Source organism: Peromyscus eremicus, chromosome 12, assembly GCF_949786415.1.
Source record: "Peromyscus eremicus chromosome 12, PerEre_H2_v1, whole genome shotgun sequence".
Lineage (NCBI taxonomy): Eukaryota > Metazoa > Chordata > Mammalia > Rodentia > Cricetidae > Peromyscus > Peromyscus eremicus.
This window is the reverse complement of record NC_081428.1, coordinates 80,281,445-80,300,980: the sequence shown is the minus strand read 5'-3', so window position 1 is coordinate 80,300,980 and position 19,536 is coordinate 80,281,445. Positions and strand designations below refer to the sequence as shown.

The 19,536-nt window shown below is 44.1% G+C and overlaps 1 protein-coding gene and 1 long non-coding RNA gene across 3 annotated transcripts in view; one reads left to right on the top strand and one right to left on the bottom strand.

Annotated features, from left to right (window-relative positions):
- Window positions 1-6,196, top strand: part of Ehhadh (enoyl-CoA hydratase and 3-hydroxyacyl CoA dehydrogenase) — a 69,083-nt gene extending 62,887 nt beyond the window's left edge. For both annotated transcript variants that reach the window (XM_059276830.1, XM_059276829.1), the window contains 2 exons: window positions 1,859-2,200; window positions 4,205-6,196. In XM_059276830.1, the coding sequence (XP_059132813.1) occupies window positions 1,859-2,200; window positions 4,205-5,466 (1,604 nt within the window). In that variant the 3' untranslated portion in view covers window positions 5,467-6,196. The remainder of the gene's footprint in view (window positions 1-1,858; window positions 2,201-4,204) is intronic.
- An 8,932-nt stretch (window positions 6,197-15,128) lies between these two features.
- The window catches only part of LOC131922553 (uncharacterized), an 8,941-nt gene continuing 4,533 nt past the window's right edge, over window positions 15,129-19,536 (bottom strand). Inside the window, exon 2 of the long non-coding RNA XR_009382310.1 lies at window positions 15,129-15,696. This is a non-coding gene — a long non-coding RNA (uncharacterized LOC131922553). The remainder of the gene's footprint in view (window positions 15,697-19,536) is intronic.

Below are 19,536 nucleotides of genomic sequence, written 5' to 3'. Positions count from 1 at the left end.
TCCCGCCTTCCTATTCTCCCCAGCAGCTGATGATGAGCTGGCCAGCCTTGCCCCGCCCCCCATCAGTGCCTGCTCACTGTGTAGGTGCTGTGTTTCTCCTCGGTGTCCTGAGGGACCTGCCAGAAACCGCAGCTGTCCTCCAGAAGTAACTCCCAGGGCTCAGATCTGCTCAGGACCTCCGTGAGAGCGCACATCAAAGTCAAGTGCTAATGGTTTTCAGATTGTCCTGTCCTGTCTATGTCCTTAAACCAGTCCTTAAACTGCATCTGTGATGGGAAATAGCCATTTGAACTTCTTCAACTTTTCAAAGACATCTGGTGTGCTGTGGTGTTGGAAGGCAGTTCTAGTCATGGAAGGAACAGCAGCAGCTTAAGGATACCTGTCAAGGTCTGCAGTGTCCTGTGTGGGTGAGGCGCAGCCCTGACACCCACCCTCCTTTCTTTTCCACTCCCCACTCCCCCCGCCACATGGGTTCTCTTCCTGTCCCCTCTTCTGTCCTGTCTTCACTGACCACCCATGGATAACGCCAGTTGTAGACTGCCCAGGCCTCGTCTTCCTCAGCCCCCAGCACTGAGGATAAGTGATAACTAAGTGATGGCTACAGCTCCTGGTTCTCCAAAGGAGCGAGGGGAGGAGGAGCCACACACTGCTAAACCCTGTCTACATTCCTGTGCTAAAAAATGCCCTTTACATCCGATAGGTTAGCATTCACTTAAAACCCTCTCACAGCTACGAGTAATTAATATTTGCGTGTTTGAGTCATGGTCTTGCATTCAGCTTTAAGAACCAGGATGAGACTGCAGAAGCCCAAGGACACATGATGCTATCCAGGCCGTTCTCTTGGTCCCTTGGACACTCGTTAGCACACGACTGTCATGTTCTGTGTCCTTCTGTAGTGGACATATGTCATAAGCTCTGGTTGGTTCTCTGTCTAACTCCCTTAGGTGGACATTTGTGCTATAACAGTTCATTCTTGAGATGGCAGCCCTTTTTAGAACACATTATGTGGTATGGCTAATTAATTTGATATATTTTTATCTGATTTTTAAAACCATTTCATTGAATCATTTAATAAAATTACAGAACCATAAGATTCTGGTACCTAACTCAAGGTCACAGAGACGTTCCTTTGTTGTTGTTGTTGTTGTTTTCCTAGAAAATTGTATAGTATTAGGAGTTCAGTAGAATTATAATTCATTTTGAGGTGCATGCTTCACAAGGAACAGAGCTCTTAGTACCTATGTATCCAGTTAGTTATCCCACTGTGTATCCAGGTATTCCACCTGCATATCTAGTTATTCCACCTGCATATCCAGTTATCCAATCTCCTTTTTTGGGGGAAAAAAGACTTTTCTTCCCCCTATCAATTATCTTCCCTCCTGTACTGAAAATCAATGCACTGTATTAGAAGAACTTATCAATGAACTTTCAATTCTCTTCTGTCGCCAGTCATTGCATCCTATTACATTCCTGTCTGTTCATGGCATTTTGAGGGGGTTGTCATTATTAGGAAAGGGATGTGAATAATTTTGAATATATGATATGAACTACGAACTGTCCTATTTGGACTCACTGACAAATTAATATTTCATCTATTATAAAGTTGTCTTGACCTCAGAATAAAGAGAGAATGAACCTTTCATGCCTGAATTAGTAGCTTAATACTTTAGAACTTGGAAATTTTGCTTTGTGGTCTGCTGTTACTAAGGTAGCAGATTTCGGAATTAGTGTTTCATTAAACGATAATGCACAGTGTCTAGCTGGGTCATTGGAACCATGTACCGTTGTGCAGCTCCTGTGGGGTCCTGTTCCCTCTCTGTTACACTTGCAGTGCTCTAATCTTTGCAGTTTCTTTCAGATAAGCCTCTAGAACCCCGCAGACTCATAAACAAGCCAGTCCCAAGCTTGCCCAACATGGACGGTATTTTCGCGGAAGCCATTGCCAAGGTACAAAAGCAGTTCCCTGGCCACCTGGCTCCAGAGACTTGTGTCCGTTCAGTCCACGCCTCCGTGAAGTACCCCTATGAAGTGGGCATTAAGGAAGAAGAAAAGCTGTTTATGTACCTTCGGGCATCAGGACAGGCCCGAGCCCTGCAGTATGCCTTTTTCGCTGAAAAGTCTGCAAATAAGTGGTCAACTCCCTCAGGAGCCTCTTGGAAAACAGCGTCTGCGCAACCAGTGTCCTCGGTTGGCGTTCTTGGTAAGTACATTCCTCAGACCTGCACATTTCTTTTAATCAATTGAGAATTTCATACATGCGTAAATTATGCTTGGATCAAGTCCCTTCCTCCACCCCCTTCCCTTCAATTCCTCTCTTAGCCTCCCCGACCACTATTTTCTCTCAATTCCATGTGCTCTCTCTTTTTTAAAATCACACAGGTGTCTTAGTACTGCATAGGTGTGAGGCACGGGTCGCCTCTCGGGAGGGTGGGCTCATCTCCCTCTGCCAACAGCCATCAATGGTCAGTAGCCCTCAGCCGGGGGTGGGACTTCCTGCGTCCCTCCGCTGTATGCTGGATTTCTGTCCACTTGATCTGTCGAAGCTCTTGGGAGTCTGTCAGAGGTGTTTCCAGTTCAGATGCACAAATGCACTGTTGTGTGAAAAAAAAAACAAAACACAGCACATTTCAAATGTCACTCGATTGGGGCTGTTGGATGCTAAATCCTTGGTTGAACTTAGTGCTCACATTAGCTTTTGTTAATTCTCCACATAGTACATGAACCCTCTCCATCCTGTGGATCAGCCCCAGGGACCTTTCAACAGTAGCAGTCCCAACTACACATAGGCTGTAAGAGTGGAGTTTACGTCTGACTCTGTCTGCTCCATCTGCCTTGAATACTTTGGCATAACTATTGAAATCGGGAAGAGTGACTTCTCCAATTTTTTAAAATACTGTTTTGACTCTTCTTGCATTTCTGTATGAATTTTAGAATCTACTGTTAATTTACACAAAAAAGTTGAGATACCCCAGAGCTTGCCTTGGTTCTACAGATCAATTTGATATTTCTTCTTAACAATGTTAACTTTTTCCCAGTCTGTGAGCCATGGATGTCCTTCAATTTATTTAGGTCTTCTGTGATGCTTTTTCCCCCCTTTCTCTCCCTTTCGCTTTTCCTTCCTTCCTTCTTTATTTTTTCTTTTCTTGTTTTCAATGTTAAGTCTCAAACTCAGGGCCTTGTGCATGCTAGGCAAGTCCTTTAACACCAAGCAACAAGATTTTTTTCAATAGTGTTTCATTAATTTTAATGCAGAAGCCTTCCTTTGTTAAATGCATTCCTTTAAGCGTATTATTTTTTGATGTTATCACAGGTAGAATTATTTTGCTTCTTTTCATACAGATTGTTCATTGCTAATGTGTGGGAATATATTTGGGGCTGGAGAGATGGCTCAGCAGTTGGGAGTACCTGGTTTGAAAGCACGAACATCAGAGTTTAGACCCCAGCACCCATGTAACCCCAGCTTCAAGGGGGACAAAGGCAGGAGGGTCACAGGGCTTGCTGGCTTCCAGACGAGGTGACAAGACACAAGTCCCCACCCTCTTAAGAGGGGAGACCCTGTTTCCAGAGGAATAGGCAGTGACAGACGAGAACACCTGTTTCCTTCTGACACCTGCGACATGTACACACAGAGAAAGAAATGTTAAAGAGAACACGGTGGCTTTTATATGCAGGTTTTTATATCCTGGAACTTTACTGGGCTTGTTCGTTAGTTTTAATAGCTTGTGTGTATATATGAATATGAATCCTACTGATTTTTATTTCCTCTGGAGCACTTAGCCATTCATGAACTCTTACTCAATACATTTATGTTCACTGACCAATCCTAATATTCTTATTTTATTTTATTTTTTTCATTTTTTTGAGATGGGGTTTCTCTGTGTTGTTTTGGTTTCTGTTCTGGAACTCACTTTGTAGACCAGGCTGGCCTCCAACTCACTGAGATCTGCCTGCCTCTACCTCCCAAGTGCTGGGATTAAAGGTATGTGCCACCACTGCCCGGTGGCCTCCAATCCTAATATTCTTAATCACCTTTGGTGCTAGGGACAGAAGCCAGGGCCTTGTGCATGATCAGCACACACTGTGGCAGTGAGCAGCAGCACTTTGCCCTGTCAATCTTTTAAAATGCCACTTTGCTCCAATGCCTTCTACCAGTGTCCACCTGTTCAGCAAATGATGTTTTCTTTCCTTTGCTCTCAATCCATAGGCTTGGGAACAATGGGCCGAGGCATTGTCATTTCTTTTCTAAGGGCTGGGATCCCCGTGGTCGCTGTAGAGTTGGACCCAAAGCAGCTAGATCTTGCAAAAAAGATGATAACTGACATCTTGGAAAAAGAAGCATCCAAAATGCAGCAGAGTGGCCGGGCTCCAGCAAGACCCAAACTTAGGTTCTCCTCATCCACAAAGGAGCTTTCAAGTGTGGATTTAGTGGTTGAAGCAGTGTTTGAAGATATGAACCTGAAGAAGCAGGTCTTTGCTGAACTGTCCGCTCTGTGCAAGCCAGGAACCTTTCTGTGCACCAATACTTCAGCCCTGGATGTGGATGAGATTGCTTCTTCCACGAATTGCCCTCAGCTGGTGATTGGCACCCACTTCTTCTCCCCAGCTCATATCATGAAGTTATTAGAGGTTATTCCAAGCCGATACTCTTCCCCCACTACCATTGCCACTGTTATGACCTTATCAAAAAAGATTGGAAAGATTGGAGTCGTTGTAGGCAACTGCTATGGATTTGTCGGGAATCGAATGCTGAGTCCCTATTACAACCAGACATATTTCTTATTGGAGGAAGACAGTAAGCCAGAGGATGTAGATGGGGTCTTAGAAGAGTTTGGTTTTAAAATGGGACCCTTTAGAGTGTCTGACCTGACAGGACTAGATGTGGGTTGGAAAGTTCGCAAAGGGCAAGGCCTTACTGGACCTTCCTTGCCACCAGGAACTCCTGCCCGTAAGCGAGGCAATAGCAGATACTCCCCACTTGCTGACATGCTCTGTGAATCCGGGCGACTCGGTCAGAAGACCGGTAAGGGCTGGTATCAGTATGACAAACCACTGGGTCGGATTCACAAACCCGATCCCTGGCTTTCCATGTTCCTGTCACAGTATAGAGCAACCCATCACATTGAACCACGCTCCATCAGCAAGGATGAGATCCTGGAGCGCTGCTTGTATTCCCTTATCAATGAGGCATTCCGCATCTTGGGGGAGGGGATGGCTGCTAGCCCAGAGCACATTGACGTCATCTACTTGCATGGGTACGGGTGGCCAAGGCACACGGGCGGGCCCATGTTCTATGCTGCCTCAGTTGGGTTGCCCACAGTTCTAGAGAAATTGCAGAAATATTACAAACAGAACCCTGATATCCCCCAACTGGAGCCCAGTGACTACCTGCGAAAGCTGGTTGCCCAGGGAAACCCTCCCCTGAAAGAATGGCAAAGTTTGGCAGGACCTCACACCAGTAAACTGTGATTTAGGCTTCTGCATCTTGCCACACATGTTGGCATCTAATCTCTAAAATTTGCTCTGAGGTACAGATGATGATGATGATGATGATGATGATGATGATGACTGGTCAGCAAAAGCTCCTCTCTATCTTTCTACCTCATGATTCTATTGGTCAGATTTTAGGAATGCGTTTCCTATGCCTCTGAATGTATTTCTATCAGAAAAATTCAGTGACTATGTACTTACACTACCAAAAGAGTTCTCTTTTGACTTTTTGCCTTGTATAACAAAAATTTGTACAAAATGCTGATAGTAGAGCTATTCATAATAACCCCAAATTGACAACCCAGATGTGCCTAGCAAATCAACAAGAAGTGGCATATACATGAAATTGACAATTTTCAGCCATGTGAAATAATGGACAAATGTTGTAACACGATGCTGAGTTAGGGCACTGCCCTGAGTAAGAGGAGGCAGGCAGAAAAGGCCACACATAATTTGGATATAGATATGAAATTCCAGAATATACAGATCCATGGACAGACAGTAGATGAGTGGTCCAAGACTGTAATTGTTAGAAGTTAAAATTACTGCTGATGGATACAGAATATCTTTGGGGGTGATAAATTTTTCTAAAATTACTCTAGTGGTGGTTCTGTAGTGCTACAAATATACCCAAACACACTAAGTTGAATGGTTCAAATGAACTATGTTGTCTATATATTATATATCTCAATAAAGTTAATAAAATTAACGGAAATAAGGCTTCTCATTATGTAAAGATGTTTTCATAGTATTTTCACCTATTGTAAGCAAAGTCATTGTAGTTTCTGATGGAGAACTCTCAAGTGAATGGAGCATAAATATTCCATTGGAAAACAGCGTGGTGAGGGGTGGTGATACCAACACAGGAGCATCAGAGGTTCAAGGGCTGGAGTGGGCAACAGGGAGCCCCATCTCAAAGCTCACACAAGCAAGAAACCAAGAGTGTGACTTGCATTGTAAGTCAGTTTGGAAAATTTTAATAAGGATTATTAGCATTTGGGTAATTTGATTGGAATTCAGGGCATTCTAAAAGAATTCAGTGGGCGGCTCAGCAGCCACGTGAGTCTGATACCACGAGTTCAATTTCTGGAACCCATGTAAAGGTGGAAGGAGAGAACCAACTCCACAGAGTTGTCCTCTGACCTGGACACATGTGGGATGCTGTGCACATGCCCCCTCCGTGATGATAAAAAAAATTAAACCTTATTTTCACCCTACACTAGCCATTCTTCATAGACACCGGAAAAAACGATCTCACAATTCACATGGCAGCACAGAAGGACAAGGCCAGCCAAAACACTTTGAACAAACAGAATGCTAGGAGGAGAATCACATGCCTGATTACGCTACAGAACCGTAGTAATAAAAATGCCACGGTGCTGGCGCAAACAGGTACAGAGCTCAGTGGAATAGAATCGGGGACCTAGCCGGGCGGTGGTGGCATCCGCCTTTAATCCCAGCACTCGGGAGGCAGAGCCAGGCGGATCTCTGTGAGTTCGAGGCCAGCCTGGGCTACCAAGTGAGTTCCAGGAAAGGCTCTAAAACTACACAGAGAAACCCTGTCTCGAAAAACAAAAACAAAAACAAAAACAAAACAAAACAAAACAAAAAAAAAAGAATCGGGGACCTAAAAGTCCAGCTGCAGCTACTGATCTTTGACAAAGATGACAAAAAGATACACTGCAGAAGGGACATCTTCAACAAATGATGCTGGGAAACCTGGCCATCAATATGCAGAGGAATGAAAACAGATTTTTTTTAATCTCTTATTTTGCGCACACACACACACACACACACACACACACACACACACACAAACCCTCAACTCCATGCTGGTCAGTGGGGTTCCATGGACACCCAGACATGACAAGCCAGTGCCATTGCTCCCGGTTACCCTCCAGAACTCGACAGTAAGGTCCTATTGCTGAAGACACTACACGCTCGAATCAGAACACAGTGAAATCAAGCTGGTGCCGACCTGGAAGCTTCATCCCTACTGGCTAGTTTTCATGGTGCTGGGATGTGCTGTGCCTGTTACTGCAAGATACAAATAATCATCAGCCTCACCCAGCTGTGAACCCAGTGGCACATAACAATGACTGGCCTGACCAGATACATTCACTGATGCAACAGTGGCATGAATATTGGGGTAACCAACCACTTTCTGCATGGATCTAAGACCTGCTTCGTGCAATGGAGCCCATATCTGTCACTGGGAATGGAGCCAAGAACCAGTAGTTAGGTCATAGGCCCTAGGGGGAAACGTATACTATTCTGCTAAATGAAGATAGTATTAAATAACTCCTAGTAACTTTATTGCTATACCCATAGGTCAGTGTATCTCACAATCTTCAGAGAAGTTTCTTGCACTGCTTGGCAATTAGCACAGAGACCCCTCCCCACAACTGATCAATATGCAGAGAATTAAAAGACTGTGGTGTGTTCAACCCTAAATTGACATACATGCCACATCCCTCCCTACCAAAGCTCAGGGATTTTCATGGAAGAGGGGGGCAGAAAGAGTGTAAGAGGCAGAGGTGGTGGTGATAACTTCAAGGAAACGGTGTTTTCTGGACACAATGGGGCAGTTGCACATATAAGCTCACAATGATTGTGATAGTATGCACAAATGTCACAAAGCTCAAGCCAAATCACAGCATGTGTTGGGCCCCATAAGGCCCGGGCATGAGGCCCAGTGTAACTTCCCGAGCCTAGCTCGAGTTTGGCAACCTGTCCTGGGACATGACTTCCGCATACAAGTGACTCAGCACTACCCAACCTAGAATCACCTCTGCCTAATAACTGCTGAGATGGCATCATCTCATTGGCCCGCTATCCTCACCTCATCCCCCCCCCCATCACCCCAACCTATATAAGTCCACTCCTGATGCAATAAAGCGAGTTCCTGCTTCGGCAAGACTCCCAGCCCATTGTGCTGCTCTCCAGTGGACAGGGGAGGTCTGGGCTGTCGACACTCACCATCCTGCTCAGCCCCAGGGAGAGACTGGCTGGACCAGTCCTGCCTCCGTCCTACGTGTCGGTCAGACCAACAAGCATGGAGACCCAACATGGACACAAAAATCCCACCAGTAGCCAAGCTTCTGGAAGAGGGAGAGTTGTGTAGGTGGAGTTTTCCTGTCTTACAGCTGCTCTCAGTCACTCAGAGGCTTAATATTAATTACAATTGCTCAGCCAATAGCTCAGGCTTGTTACTAACAGGCTTATTATTAATCAGCTCATACATTTTAAGCTAATCCATATTCCTTATTTACGGTCTGCCACGTGGCGGTACCTTTATTAGTATGGCACGTTCATCTCCTGCTCCCTCTGCATCTGGCTGGTGACCCCAGACTCCACCCTTCCTCATCCCATCATTCTCAGTTTGATTTTCCCACCTAACTTTATCCTGTTCAGCTATGGGCCAGTCAACTTCTTTATTAAACCAATCATAGCAACATATGGTCACACAGTGTGCAGAGTTGGTTTTCATTAATGGTGTGACACTGAGTAGGTTGACCACACTCCAGGGCAAGCTCCACTTCCAAGAGTAGTTGAGCAACACAAATTGGATTTGGGTTTTTTACAAAAAGAAAAAAAGACTTGAAGTTGGGTGGATAAGGAGGTGAGAGTCAAGAGGAATTGAGGGAGAGAGGGTGAATATGGTCAAATTACATTGTGTGGAATTCTCAAAGAATTAATCAAAAGCTTATTGGTTTTTTTTTTTAATCTCAACTCTAAATGGATAGAGGACCTCCATGTAAGACCTAATACTCTGAAAAAGTAGGACACATACTTCCAGTGACAGGCACAGGTAAGGACTTTCTGACTAAGACTCAGGGAATCAGACCAACAGTCAGCAACTGGGACCTCATGACATCTGTACAGTAAAGGAACTGTGAAGCCAGTGTGCTGTGGGATGTATGGCAAATGTGTTACTGATTAATCAATAAAACACTGATTGGCCGTTGGCTAGGCAGGAAGTATAGGCGGGGCAAGAAGGAGAATAAAGCTGGGAAGTGGAAGGCTGAGTCAGAGAGACACTGCCAGCCACCACGATGAGGAACAGCTTGTGAAGATGCCAGTAAGCCACGAGCCATGTGGCAAGGCATAGATTAATGGAAATGGATTAATTTAAGCTATAGGAACAGTTAGCAAGAAGCCTGCCATGGCCATACAGTTTGAAAGCAACATAAGTCTCTGTGTTTACTTGGTCGGGTCTGAGAGGCTGTGGGACTGGCAGGTGAAAGAGATTTGCCCTGACTGTGGGCCAGGCAGGAAAACTCTAGCTACAAATGGCGTCCAACGTGGTGGCAAGAGTTTCCACCTAAAAACTGAGAAAAAAGATTCTAAAACAGAGCTAAAAACAGCTTCCTAATTGTCTCTCTCAAATGAGTGGCAGCTGCTGGTTTCAGCTACTGGTGGGTTCCTGGCGTGCATGCTCAACCTGCAGTATGGCGGGAATCAGGCCTCTACAAGTGGCACATTAAGTTGCATGGTGGATTTAGCCTTTGCAGGTACAAAACAAAAAAAGAGGTTTTTGGGCTACACGCTGCTTGGATAAAAGCATAGACCCACGATAGCTCCCAGAGCTGGTGGTAAACGTAGCCATGTTGGGAAGCTGAGGTGGGCAGAGCCAGCAGCCACAGCTGCTGCAGTTTAAGGCAAGAGATTCACAATAAGACAGATTCAGATGTAATAGTTTACAATGTGTGTAAAAGATACGTAGGCTTGAAAGAGACAAAAAAGGTGATATATAGAGTTATAGAAACAAATACATAGTTTTAAAAAATAAAGTCATTAAAGAGACAGTAAAGGTAGTATAAAAAATAAGCCACGTGAAGATGAATATTACACAGAGAATCTGGATTGTGTTGTCTTTGGGATTTTTAACTGCAGAGAGATATTTGATTGTAAAGGAAGCTGAGTTAAACCAATATGCATATTTTAAAGATATCTTGACTTCAAAATTTCGATGTAAGGATATGTTACTTTGGAAAGGAGACTCTGCTTTTGTTCCCACAGAAAGCCAGAGGCTATGGATTTGTTCAAGATTAAGATACATCAGGTTTGACCAGCCAAGACCCCCTGAAGGTCTCCAATGACACCATGGCCCAGATGATCCAACATCCAGAATGGTTTGAAGGCATCTGGCTCAGACGATACAGCCTCATGGACTATTCCATAATTCTAAAATTTTCTTTGTTTCCCCATAAGATACAGCGCCCCCCTCCAGCAGGAAGTAGTAAGAGAAGCTACGCCCCAATTCCCAAATTATATGTAATTTTACTTTGTTAAGGTTAAAACTTTCCTTTTTGAAAAAAAAAAAAGGGGGGAAGTGCTGTGGGATGTATGGCAAATGTGTTACTGATTAATCAATAAAACACTGATTGGCCGTTGGCTAGGCAGGAAGTATAGGCGGGGCAAGAAGGAGAATAAAGCTGGGAAGTGGAAGGCTGAGTCAGAGAGACACTGCCAGCCACCACGATGAGGAACAGCTTGTGAAGATGCCGGTAAGCCACGAGCCATGTGGCAAGGCATAGATTAATGGAAATGGATTAATTTAAGCTATAGGAACAGTTAGCAAGAAGCCTGCCACGGCCATACAGTTTGAAAGCAACATAAGTCTCTGTGTTTACTTGGTCGGGTCTGAGAGGCTGTGGGACTGGCAGGTGAAAGAGATTTGCCCTGACTGTGGGCCAGGCAGGAAAACTCTAGCTACAAATTTGCCCTGACTGTGGGCCAGGCAGGAAAACTCTAGCTACACCAGTGAATGGGCAGCACACACAGTGTGAGAAAGTCTTTGCCAGCTATACACTGAAGAGGATGAGTGTCTAGAATATATAAAGAACTCAGGAGTAAATGTTAAGAAAATAAACAACCCAATTTAAATACTGGCTGTGGAACTGGACAGGAAATTCTCAAAAGAAGAAATAGAAATGACTAGGAAGCACTTGAATAGCTAGGAAGCCATCAGGGAAATGCAGATTAAAACTACGTTAAGACTCCACCTCACCCAGTCAGCATGACCATCATCAGTAATACAGATGATAACAAATGCTGCTGTAGATATGGAGACAGGAGACCTTGCTACACTGATGCAGGGGCGGGGGGGGGGGGCAGACTGGTGCGGTTTGGAAATCAGTCTGGAAATTTCTTTAAAAACAAGAAATAGAGCTGCCATATGACCCTGCTACACCACTCCTGGGTACACCCCCAATGGACTTAAATGCTTCTACAGAGTCACTTGAACATCTGCGTGCATTGCTGCTTTGCTCATAACAGCTGTGAAGTGGAATCAACCTAGATGGAACCAATAGAAGACTGTATAAGAAACGTGTGGTACATATACACAGTGGAATTTTGTTTGTTTGTTTGTTTGTTTTGGTTTTTCGAGACAGGGTTTCTCCGTGTAGTTTTGGTGCCTGTCCTGGATCTCACTCTCTAGACCAGGCTGGCCTCGAACTCATAGAAATCCACCTGGCTCTGCCTCCCAAGTGCTGGGATTAAAGTCATGTGCCACCACCACCTGGCCACAATGTAATATTATTCAGCTATAAAAAATGAAATTTTCAGGTAAATGGATGGAATGAAAAAAAATCACATTGAGTGAAGTCTCTCATTAAAATATAAACATGGTGCTTCCTCTCATATGAGATCCCAGCTTCCAATCTTTTGTGTGTTTAACTTGGAGCACACGTGTAAGCAAAGCAACTCAAAAGGAGCCCTTGGGGCACATAAAGGAGGATGACAGGAGATTATAGGTGAAGTGAAAGTCCCGAGGTGGAATACTGGGGACAGAAAGGCTTAAGAAGGAAAGAGCATGGGAATATAGGAAACCAGGGGGTGAAGAGAAGGACTGATCTCAAGGAAAGGGGTATGAAAAGCCACATGGAAGCCTACTGTCTCACAACCCACCTTTAAAAAAAATTAAGGGCCAGGTAGAGTGGTGAGCACCTTTAATCCCAGCACTTGGGAGGCAGAGACAGGCTGATCTCTGTGAGTTCAGGGCCAGCTTGGTCTACAGAGTGAGACCTTGTCTCAGTCCATCGATCAATAAACAGAGGGGTAGCAGAACACAGGTGACATGGAAGAGAAAAAAGGATACTGACTGGGGGACACTGCAGGTGTCAGGTAGAAAATGGACCTTAAAGAGGTGAAAATGAAAATTCAGTTCAGGTTGACTTTATAAACCTGGATCAAACCTCAAGGAGTCTGATGCCAAGTGGTTCATTGCCAGCACATTTAAACACAGTACAATTTGGGAAAAGGTTTCCAGGCAACAGCCATTCCAAGTCCAGGTGCACAATAAAGTTTAGGGTGTGACTATATAGAAACTCCTTTGTAAAGCACATGTGACCATGGAGACGGTATCTTTAAGACCTAGAATGCAGTGTGGTCTCTAACTGAGATAGCATAGAGGTCAGTAGGCTATAAAATATATGTGACATCTCCCCTAAGGCTGGTGTTTTAGTTAGGGTTTTATTGCTGTGAAGAGACACCATGACCATGGCGACTCTTATAAAGGAAAACATTAAATTGGGGCTGGCTTACAGTTCAGAGGTTTAGTCCATTATCATCTCGGTGGGAAACATGGTGGTATGCAGGCAGAAGTGGTGCTGGAGAAGGAGTGGAGAGTTCTGTATCTTGAGCAGCAGGCAGGAGAAGGAGACCATGAACTATACTAGGTGTAGCTTGAGATTATGAGACCTCAATGACTGCCACCACAGTGACACACTTCCTCCAACAAGGCCACATCTCCTAATAGTGCCATTCCTTATGGGCCAAGCATTCAAACACATGAGCCTGTGAGGGCCATACCTATTCAAACCACCACATTCCACTACCTGGCCCCCATACGCTTGTAACCATAACATAATGCAAAATTCATTTAATCCAACTTCAAAAGTCCACACAGTCTATCCCAGAGGGAGATCCCACAACTCCTTTCTTCTATCCTTGACTTTAAAGCCAGAACCACATGACCAAAGCTGCCAAATTCTGCTGCTTTCTAGGGCTGGAACACAACCCCCTCATTCAATTTATGTTTTCATTAGCTTTCTGTTTTGATGGTTTCCTTCACTGCCTAAACTTGGCTGTCATGGAACTTGCTCTGTAGACCAGGCTGGTCTTGAATTTAGACACCCAACAGCCTCTGCCTTCTGAGTGCTGGGATTAAAGGCATTTGCTACCACACCCAGCTCTAAACTTTTCTTTAATTCCTTTTCACAAATTGGAAACTTAGCTGGGTGAGGTGTTGCCCTGAGGTGACCACTCCCTTTATTCCATTTACCTCTTTAATCTGTTTATCTCCTTGAACATAGGACTTAGCTCCATTCTACTTCCCAGTGACCCTTTTTTCCTCAATCTGTATATTTTGTATTTTTCCTTGCTCAGCTTGCTCCTTTTCAATATAAATCTTCATAAAGATTGAACACTAGTAACCACATGATAGAGTCTATACTAGGCTGCTTTGAGATTTCCTTTGCCAATACAATTAATCCAAAACTCTTCACTTTGACCTCAGGCAGAATTTTAGGACACGGGCAAAAAGCAGCCACATTCTTAGCCAAAATATCACAAGAACAATCTAATTCAGACAACATACTAAAATTCTTGTCCTCTAAAACCTCTTCATCCAGGTCCCCACAGTTCAAATCACCCTCGGCACCTCTGTCTTCCATGCTCATATGCCCCATTAAGCAGTGCCTAAAGCATTCCACTATTTTCCTAACCCAGAGTCCCAAAAACATGATCAGGTCTATTACAGCAATACCCCACTCCTGGTACTAACTTCTGTCTTAGTTTGGGCTTTATTGCTGTGAAGAGACACCATGACCATGGAAACTCCTATGATGGAAAACATTTAATTGGGACTGGCTTACAGTTTCAGAGGTTTAGTCTGTCATCATAATCATTATCATGAGAAACATGGTGGTATGCAGGCAGACATGGTGCTGGAGAAGGAGCGGAGAATTCTACATCTTGATCTGAAGATAAGAGAAGGAGACTTGAACCACACTAGGTGTAACTTGAGTAGACTTCAATGCCTGCCCCCACAGTGAGACACTAACTCCAACAAGGCCACACCTCCTAATAGTCACTCCCTATGGGCCAAGCATTTAAACACATGAGTCTGTGTGACCATTTGTATTCAAACACCACAGATGGGTTCTATTAATTGGGAGCTAAAGATAAAGGTTGAGGAGGGAAGAGTCTGGGACAAACATTTAGGGTAAAGTCTGCCTTTATAACACAAGGCGGGTGATGTCTGCCTCCACAGCTAGCAAAAAGATCACCAGGTCATTAACAATATCCACTCCCAACTTTCTGATTGAGAAAACAAGTATTTTATCTCCTCCATTGAAGAAAAGCCCCTCCATGTTTAACATTCTTCATTTGCCTAGTGATTTTTGGGCAAAAAGACTTTTGTGCTCCCAACATCTCCTCCCTTCTAATTTTTTAAAAGAAAAAATAGTGGCCATAATAGAGGCCATGGCAGAATACATTGCCTCCATGGCTAGTCTAAAACTGTGGTCCTCAATTCACCCATCTCTAGATTAATTTCTGCTAATATTTTTCTGCAATATTAGTTTTACTAATCATCACAAGTTCTTGGGAGAACTCTCAATTCTATTGATTGGTTGCAAAGATTTATTGAGCAAAATGGGTGTAATATGGCCTGTTCCACATGACCCTTTACAAACAGTCCTTAGCACGGCAAAACAATCATGTGTCTCCTGTCACAGGTGTGTCTTTATCACCCCCTGACAAAAAACATTTGGATTCTGCATAGACAAGCTGATAACTAATGTAATGCAGTCATTAAATAGAACAGCATCATTTGGGGAGTCAGTTGTATAATAATGTCTTTGCTGTTTCCTCAAAGTCTCAGATTTGTGAGTTAAAGTCTTGGTGTCTCCCCAAGTTACCAGCTTACTCTTCCTCCTGGGATACCTCCTATTGATAGGTTGGTTTGTCATCTGCCTTTAGATGTTTCATTAATTTGGTGGTCTCTGGATGCCCTGGGCAGATGCGTCAGATCAGCAGCTATCTGGGACTTCATTCATTTTCTGAAAATACACAGGCATAACCTCACCTCGATGTTAGAACGTCGGTCTCTCTCTTATTTGGCATTTGCTTTAGGTTGTGTCTCCTTTAGGGCAAATGCTTTTGGGCAGCAGAAAAATCATTATCCATTACACACCTTACCTGTAGGACATAGAAAAAAAACCAGTCTCAAACTTACTAGAAAACTTCCTCCTGGGTGGTCAGCTTTCATAATTCTGCCCGGGGAGAAAAGACACTAGTGGTCTTACCCAGTCCTGGACTCTACAAGCCGAAATACAACCTGCCAGGCAAGATGTCCCTGCTGATGCTATAGTGGCATGACTGTTATGGGGGTAACAGATTTCTAATTGGATTTTGAGACTTGCTTCACAGAAGGAATTTCATGCCTGGTACTGTCATCCTGGTTAAAAGCCCATGGATGGGGAGGTCATAGGCCCTAGAATCTACTTTTGTTATTTTGCTAAGTGGTCTTGCTCTCAAACTGCCTTCTAAATAGTTATGCTTATAACTATAGACGTGGCTTCTCTTAGCTTTGGTCAGAGAGGCTTCTTTTTAAAGTGGGGAGCAGCCAATGCAAAAAAACACATAACTTGCCAAAGTGCTGAGAATAAGACACTGAGTGCTCAGTCCTTAATAGGACATCTATACTAACCCCACTACCACCAAGGCTCTGGGAACACAGCAGAAGAGAAGGCAGAAAGAATGTAAGAGCTGGAGGGTGGGAAGACATGCTACAGGGTGCATGTTCTTTCTGGTCATGACATGCTATTGCAATCATGGACTCAGAAGCTGTGGTTGCCTACACAAGATCAGGCCAGCAAAATCTTAGCATAGGTGCTCTCCAGGCCCCACCCATTACCGAGGAACTACTGGCAGTGCATAGTTGTTGGAGAGGGAGAATTATTCTACTTTGAAGTGTGGTAGGTTTCCCTTGGAGCCTGGACTCAGTGGGCTATCAGAGAGAGAGGCAGACAGACAGACAGACAGAGACAGAGAGTTGGGAAGGTCTGTGTTGGAGGCATTGGGGGAATAGGAGTAGGGAAATAAGAGGTAGATATGATCATGTTTCATTGCATACAAGGATGCAATTCTCAAAAATAAAGAAAAGTCAGAATGCCTTATTTTATTCATTTTATTCTACCTAGCCTCTAGTTTATACATGAGCATTTGGGTGTATTTCTTGAAAGAGGTGCCATATGTGATACCATATTCTTGAAAGTGTCTATGACCCACTAAGGATAAAGCACCAATACTGTATGTGTAAAATGGAGACAAGACCTTGGGTATTCTTATTTTACATCAAGTAAAAATGGAGCAGTCATAATTTCTGTGACCTGCTAATGACTAAATGCAACATAAAGTTCTTTAGGTTATTCCATCCTGTCTTTAAAAAATTTTTTTTTGTTTTGTTTTGTTTTGTTTTTTTTGTTTTTGTTTTTTGAGACAAGGGTACCTCTGTGTAGCCCTGGCTATTCTGGAATTCACTCTGTAGACCAGACTGGCCTCAAACTCAGATCTGTCTGCCTCTGCTTCCCCAGTGCTGGGATTAAAGGCGTGTGCCACCCACTGCCTGGCAAAAATCATGTTCTTAAAGGGTGGATTTTGTTGTTAATTTTAAAACTATTCATCTGCAAAAAGAAAAATCATGAATGACGTTTTAAAAATTGGTAATTCACACTGATAAGAACTGTATATTAGAAACCCCCTGGAAACCTAGCTGGCAACTACAACTTTAAAGATGAGACTAAAGAAGCCTAATCAAAAAGGTCAAGTGCATGTGCGCTCTGGACGCTGCCTGTCCAGTATTATCACGTGGGTGGGGGAGCACCTGCGGTCTGTGATTTCGAGTAATCACTCAACTTTCTAGCTTCTTATACTTGTCTTTAAAACAGACCCAACTTTAAAATCTACCAGAATGCTGTGGCTCTCTAGATGACATGAACCTTTTGGTAGCCGTGGGTGAGATTAATTCAAGTCAAAGCATTCTAGATTATGTTTAAGAACACTTTGCCACAAAACCGGAATGGTTACCAACCATCCTCAGTACCATCCTCACCTGCTTATCCTGAAGCCTTTGCATATCTGAGTTCAACAGCCATGTGACACCACTTCCGGGCAAAACAGCAGCTTTGCGACATCCCCAGTGGTGTCACGCTGTACACCAAGGGGTTTCAGCCAGACAGAAATAACGACGACACAGAGTTGTGCTTCCTGCCGGGGGTCTCTGGCAATTTCACACCTAAATTCTTTCTTCTGTTGTTTTCCAAAGTTTTCTGTGAAACAGTTGGTGGACAGTGGCGGGTGGGGTGGAGGCGTCCGCCTTCATTGGTTCAGTGGAGTCAAGTATTTAGGAAGGGATTATATTTTGCTTGTTCTCTTTAATATTTGTCTGTGGAGACTAAGAGAGAGGAAATCCGGGAGAGGGTTGAACAGAACTCTGTATTCTTATCCTATGGATTTCAGGCAATTCAGCTGCCGGACTTAGAGGAACCTGGCAGAAAGAGTGCCTGGAGAGAGCCGCTTCCAGGAGGCTGAGCTCTTCTGAGCTCTTCTGAGCAGAGCTAATGAGCTGTGTCATGTGCACATTTTCATTGTACCTAGGGGCTATTCCACCCTGTCCCAGAGGACAAAGAGACAGTTGCTATTTCTAGGCAGAATGTGATGTCCTTCGGGTGAGGTCAGAGCAAAACTGCCTCCCAATTACAATCACACTTGGATTTCAGAGCATGCAGAGGTCTTAGGGGTCGTTTTTAGAACTTGGAAGAGATTGATGGCTGATACCTGGTATTTCTCTGACAGTAACTGGCTCTGCTTTTAGTTGTGCACATAGTTGCCATACTATAAAAAACTTGATTAGTTTCTAATATAGCGAACTGTGAGCATGCTGAAGTTCTAGACAATGGACTGTAAATGCAGGTGTGTGGTGGCAGCTCCTAGAAGCTACCTTCTCAGTCCAACAGTGTGCATCCTCCCTACCTTCACAGTCCAACAGTGTGCATCCTCCCTACCTTCACAGTCCAACAGTGTGCATCCTCCCTACCTTCACAGTCCAACAGTGTGCATCCTCCCTACCTTCTCAGTCCAACAGTGTGCATCCTCCCTACCTTCTCAGTCCAACAGTGTGCATCCTCCCTACCTTCTCAGTCCAACAGTGTGCATCCTACCTACCTTCTCAGTCCAACAGTGTGCATCCTCCCTACCTTCACAGTCCAACAGTGTGCATCCTACCTACCTTCTCAGTCCAACAGTGTGCATCCTCCCTACCTTCACAGTCCAACAGTGTGCATCCTCCCTACCTTCACAGTCCAACAGTGTGCATCCTACCTACCTTCACAGTCCAACTGTGCATCCTACCTTCTCAGTCCAACAGTGTGCATCCTACCTACCTTCTCAGTCCAACAGTGTGCATCCTCCCTACCTTCACAGTCCAACAGTGTGCATCCTACCTTCTCAGTCCAACAGTGTGCATCCTCCCTACCTTCACAGTCCAACTGTGTGCACCCTACCTACCTTCACAGTCCAACAGTGTGCATCCTTTGCCTGTTTTTTTTTTTCCCTCTACTTCCTTATCTTGCTGCAGGGGACACAGATGTAATGGCTAGAGTTCTACCCACTGAACTGTGAAGATAGGGCCATCTCCTAAAAATGAAGTCAAGCAAGAAGGCTGGGTTCCTGGGGACCTCAGAGAGCATAGTTGTCACTTCAAATGACCTTCCCACAGTCATTCATGTGTGAGCTGTCATGGGCAAGCTAGTGTTACTGCAGGTCTTTAGTCACAGCTGACCTGAATCTGGAAAAATACATGTACTGGGGGAGGAATTGGGGGAGGGTCATTTGTTCTATTCTTGGTGCATAAGGAGCTTCAAGAATCTAGTATATATATATATATATATATATATATCCTACTTACCTACATACCTGTGTGTGTATATATATATATACACACACATTTATATATAATCCCTTGCTCCTTTGCTTAAA